Raw genomic sequence first — 5,986 nt, 5'->3', positions numbered from 1 at the left:
GAGGCAATTCAAGCACTCCCAGTCGTGCGAATAGGCAACAATAAGCCGTCACGTAAAACCTCCCGATAGTATTCGGCCAATACACAAAGTCTCTTGGCCTTGCCGGATGAACCCTCGCTACAGAGCTTCGGGTTCACCGACAGGCATAACACACTCAAACAAGCTTGACCTGACGCTTAACCTTGAAGCCGGACGTCGCTCTGTGTGCTTGAGTGGAAATTCTGTTCTGTATTTAAGCTTACCTTTCGGATCTATTCCTAATAAGAAGTCTTAATCAATCATACAAATATCAAGTGAACAATGATCCGTTATGGATCTTCTTGCATGCCAAGCGTCGTCTGCGCCGTCGCATGAATATCTTTAACGGCCCGCGCCCTGTCCCAGACGGTGAATGTGTCTTCCAAGCGTCGTTGAGTCTTCCGTGAACTCATCCCAACCGCCACCGAGGGTTCGTACCGTAGATGGTCCGCTGAATGCGAATCCGGCCAGTCCATTATTAATAATAAGGACAGCCTGGATTCAGTGACATATGGAATGTATCCAATATCCGTTTGAGACGTCGGAAGTGACGCCGTCGGGTCCCCTGCACCTTGGCGTCTCCGTACATCACATGACCGAGGGTTCGTCGCTTGAACATCTTGGGTGGTGCCACGTCTTTGTCGACGGGTGATAATCCGCAACTACGGAGAAATCACTACACCACCACAGCACCCTGTGCCAAAGCACTGTACGCGCGCTAGCGTAGGAGCTAATGCAGCTCTGAGTGTAGGCTTTGCGGCCAACACAGCTTTGACACTCGTAAAAATACCCGCTAGGGGAAAGGTCACTCAGGAGTGGGTGACGGACGCAGGCCACAACTTTGGAGCTGAATATCCCGAACTCGGACGACCCGAGGATGATCAGGATGGGGACGAAGGCACAGGGTCCAGGCCCCCCTCCAACGGGAACCACCGCAGGATCAAGGCCAAGGGCAGGAACAAGAACGCGTCGAGGAGAGAACAACTGTTCAAGGAAGCAGCTTCTGTTCAAGTAGCGGAGAGCACGGCGAGGAGAGCCCGCCCAAGAGTCGCCAACAGGAACACCAACCCCCAAGGGACGGGACGAGGCAGGAGGATCACGATCAGGGTGAACGGTTGAAAACGCAAGGGGAGACGTGGGGAGATAAAGTTCGCGCGAGCTTAACCCACCAACAGCTAATTACGGATGAAGCAGCAAGAAAATCGCATATGCTGGAAGGGATATGGAATCCGGTGCAACAGAAACAATAAATAGCGACACTAACGACCGATTGGTCGGTAGTAGCAACTGAAGTATGGACAGAAGAAGAGGAGGCAATGCGGAAGGAAGCTCTTACACCAGCGTCGGCCAGCTGTGATGAAAGCCTTCGAACGTGGACAGCCAGAGAGCAGGAAATCCTTATGATGTACTTGGCGGGTAATCTTGACCTCCCATACCCACCGAGCTTTGTCAAGGAGATCATGACTGGAGAACATCGTGCGATGCTGGAGGATATGCATGAAGCCTATTTTAACGCTAACCTTACTGCCGCACTGCCTGCTTCGGTAAACATGCACCACATGCGGTTCTTTTTAAAGAACTTTTCATGGCTAACACTGACAGGAGATCGGGACACACGATGCTGAACGTACTCCAGCGTGACGTTAAACGTCTTTCTTTCGATGGAGTCAAGACGTTAAGATTCACATTTTACTAAAAAAAAGCAGCAACTAGATGGAAAGATAAAACGATGAGGTTTCAGAAGGCTGTTATCACGATCCGGGACACGGAGCGATCACCCGAAGACGAAGGAACTGGTCACTACAACCCAGCGCAATTAGAACTCCAATATGCAATTCGAGTCTACGGAGGAGCGGATCTAGGGCTCGTGACACTTGCAAGAGCTTTTACAAGCTTCTCGGAGGCAAAAGTATTGGATGTGGAGTACGCAAGAGCAACGCAGACCGACATTTACGACAACCGATATCATACCATCCGGTTCGCACAACGACAATGCCCTGAGGCGCTCAAGGGAGTGTCTAAGACCGAACTAAATGGAGTGAATATTACTATTCATCATTTCCAACAGTTTATCCGTAGACCGTGTGCAAAACGTTTGAATCCAAGACATGGAAATGCAAATTGTTTTGTCAAACCTGAGAATTTGGACCACGTTAGAGCCCGAGCAGCTCGCTTCTTAAAGGAACCTGTGCTCCAGCACAAACTAGCCCCACGCAGAGCCTTTCATGTACAATCCATTGAAGAACTAATAGCAATGTTCCAAACGGGACAACCACCGCTGATGCCAAGCGCATCTCTCCTGCAAACCACGTCTCATGAATCGACGACAACGCCGAAGGAAGAGCACAAAGACTCGGAGACTGCAACAGGGGAACCCTGCCGGGTGGAGGGCACCGACACCACGCCCCCTATTGCTGTAGCCACGGAGGGCTTCGTCTATAAAAAATCAAAACAAAAAAGAAAGGCGATGGTCGCAAACAAACTGCACAAATACGTACCGACGACGCACGGACGCTTTAAGAGGGGCGGAAGGAGACTCAGAACCAGTAACGGACCACAAAAGAAAAAAATAAAAGGAAGAAAAAGGCACCAATTCCTACGGCAGAGAAGCGATATGCGGAATTCCAACGTACGGCGGCCTTAGGACGTTTTGGAGCCTTGGCACAGTCGGATAGTGAAGCGGACGAGGACACAGACGCTATGGAGGTTGACGAAATGGATCCAACCGGTCCGCCCACAGAAAGTAGTTACATGAGGGAGGAGGCTCCGTATGCATAGGAGGGCTCAATGGTAGAGCATATTCACCAACATCACGAGGAAGGTGAAGACCCACACGTTGATACCATGACGAACCAACAGTTGAATCACCACGCCACAACGGATGCCATCATGACACCGGCGTGTCTGGATGGGGAGGATAGTAAATGTGGGGAGTCACAGGAAGGACACAAGGCCTTCCCCGTTATAGCGACGCATCAAGCGACCCAGCATGGACAACAGCCGATAGCTGTCCGCCAAGTCGACGCGAAAGAATAAAATGCATTCCGGGAAAATCGGTCTCCAAAACGGAGCGATCAAGAGTATGCAGGTTAGCATGGCCACCTTCATGCAGACAGCGGCCAAGCTGGCAGCCCACGACACTACGGTGGATTCGGTGGATTCACCAGCCCAACTCGCGACGACCACCGATCTCACACAGAATGAAGCATCGGAGGAGGATTATGAGTCGGAAACTCCGGACTCACAGTAATCCGTGGAAATAGGTGAAAGTCGTCTAGGAACTGCAGAAGGTGATACAGATCTCCCCAAACAGATTGGGTTATGGCTAGCGAGTTTTGATGGAAAGGAAATCGCAGTGGCTGCCAATGGCCAATGTGCTTTTCTGGCGCTGTATGCTTCCACGACCAACCACACACAAAGCCCAATGAAGTGTACACGCACAACAGTCAGAGGACCCACGGCACTTAAAAAAGCGGTGTACACATTGATGATGTGCAACTTCGGAGGGACGCGGCGCTACATTTAGTGGATCCGGTCCACGAGTATCAAAGACTGTATCCGGATCACCCTGGCTTTGAGTCACCAGCAGCTGCAACGGCAGCGCTTTTTTCCCACTATGATGTCACCCGCCACAAACAGATAGATAAGAGGGTAGCACCCACCTTCTGGGGTGGACCGCATGAACTCAGGGCGATGTCCCAATACTTGAGGGAACCGATTGTTGCATTCGACGTTAACGCCCACAACGACGCACATATGCAGTGCTACCTATACAAGCAGTATAGACTACCAGATGGGACAGACCATGAGAGTGGATACGGAAAGAGCTTCACAGAGAGGCAACTGAATATCTCAAGAACTGTTGGGACCTACACATAATTCCAACATGCCTGGTGCTCCGGCACCATGAGCGCCACTTTTATGTTATGGAGCTAGCCATGGGGACCTATATCTTCAATGGCGTGCTGAAGGTGACGCAGAGTTCGCAGAGACAATCTCCAACTCGTACACTTGGAAATCCACAATTAACCAGCTCACGGAGTCGGAACGGAAATCCGACCTGCAAACTGTTAACCAACTGGGAAATATGGACTCTGTTAACTCGTTATTGTGCAAACGTATGGAGATGAGAGAACGACTGGATGTAGCCCACGCCCGGCTTGGATTACCAGTGCTGGAGTCATTTTCACCAGACTACGATGCAGAAGCAGCGGTCACATGCGAAAATCAACAAATACATGAAGAATACGGACTAGATCATCTGGCTGCGTCATCTCAGACACCAGGAGATTCATCTAGCAAGCACGACGAAGTCCCTACTCGCATTGCCCGAGTCGCAACTGGGCCCGTCGTGGCCAACTCGTACTTTCGCATCTTAAAAAACTCACCGGACTCTCCAATGGACCACGTGGATAAACCATGAGCGGTGACAATAGAGGCCGCAAACGGTGAGGCATTCCGCACATGGTGTGAGTTGTTCCGGGCCAAACTGAAAAATTCCAACCACAAAACGCAGACGTGGAACAGCAGCAGATATCATGGAATGGCTATAAAGACCCCGGAGGCACTCCGGCACCTGTATGCCTTCCTCCCATACCCCGAACAAAAAGCTAAAACCTGGGAAATGGAGCCTCTAATTGTGTGGGGTTTGCTGGAGGCTCAAAGAGAACAAGTGAACGCACTTCGGCGTCTAGTTGACGACCCAACAATTGCCGAGGCCGGTAGAAAGTACTGCAAGGAATGGATCCAGGAGTGCACAGCTACGACCTCTGATACCCACACAATTCAACAGCTAGCGGGATCATCTGAGAGGTGGGCACGCCTCGCGCAATGGGTGCCAGAATCCTGCTACCGTCAGCAGCCAGCTTCATTAACTGACTCGGAATGGGGAATCTTACATACAATCCCTTTCATTGTCAGCAATTGGACAGAAACCCCGATGGGTAGAGCCCCACACGGGGCTCGGGCGGTTTCGTACGATCAATTCCCCCTTCATCAGAGGATTGTGCCACCAAGTAGTGAATCACAACGATTGGAGCTCGGCAATCTATGCCCCAGCTGAACACGTCTGGGAGGAATGAAGGGACAACGCAGTCACCGACTCCTCCGGGACGGAGGCCAAATAAAGGCACCAAGGTGCCGCAAGGGTCGAGTATCGTAAGGCAGACGTACTCGACAACGGTGTTCGACGAAGAACACAACATGCCACAGGGGGCGGTGCGGAAGGACCGACAGAGAGGGGACCTAGCGAATATATCGGCACCAGCATCCACCACACAGACAGGAGCAGGAGCGAACAGCGGAGATCGTGGAACAACAGGTCCACTGGGAATCGCACAGTACTTCGACCCGCTGTCTACAATAGAGCATCAACAATACATTGAAGACCAATTTGAGAAGGAGAAGCGTCTTCAAGCGCAGCGACGAAAAGCAGCAGACAGAGACACGGACAAGGCCCACCAGGGCTCTCCAGATGACCTCCACCCTCAAGATCAAACTTACGGTTTCATCACTCAAAATGGCAACGGTCTGGGAGCGACTGAAAAGGATAGAGATATGTGGTTTCGAGCTTTTGAAGAACAGGATGCACATGGCAGAGCGGATGTGTTATTGATTCAGGAGACCCATTTAGCGGCTAGCGAAGTTGGATACCATGAGAGACTGTATGCGAAGCGGTGGGGTTTTAAGACCGGTGTACAGCAACCCATCCATTCCTGCTGGTCACCATCACCAGATCGGAAAGGAGGAGTCGCCATCTTGGCTCACCAGTACGGAGCTTTCACAGACATGACACCATTCATGGAGGATCGATGGTCTCCCAATTTTATGGCAGTCCAAGGCAAACTAGCCGGAGCGCTTACTATTGTGTGCAAAATATATGCACCCCACCGCTACACTCCCAGAGAGCGGTTCTTCCAGAGCTTACAATCACAGGTATTCCCAAAAGGAGCCCTGATCTTTGTCTTCA

The 5,986-nt window shown here is 51.2% G+C and overlaps 1 protein-coding gene across 1 annotated transcript; it reads left to right on the top strand.

Moving 5' to 3' along the window:
- Nucleotides 1–529: 529 nt before the first annotated feature.
- Nucleotides 530–2,796, top strand: PITG_21812 (uncharacterized protein; the record flags this gene model as incomplete). The annotated part of the gene is made up of 5 exons (XM_002894719.1): nt 530–666; nt 816–1,132; nt 1,321–1,494; nt 1,740–1,995; nt 2,595–2,796. 5 exons carry the CDS (start codon nt 530–532, stop codon nt 2,794–2,796), a joined length of 1,086 nt encoding a protein of 361 aa, XP_002894765.1.
- Between the last annotated feature and the right edge of the window lie 3,190 nt (nt 2,797–5,986).

Source organism: Phytophthora infestans, genomic scaffold, assembly GCF_000142945.1.
Source record: "Phytophthora infestans T30-4 supercont1.581 genomic scaffold, whole genome shotgun sequence".
NCBI classification, from domain to species: domain Eukaryota; phylum Oomycota; class Peronosporomycetes; order Peronosporales; family Peronosporaceae; genus Phytophthora; species Phytophthora infestans.
This window is presented reverse-complemented; position numbering and strand designations above follow the sequence as displayed.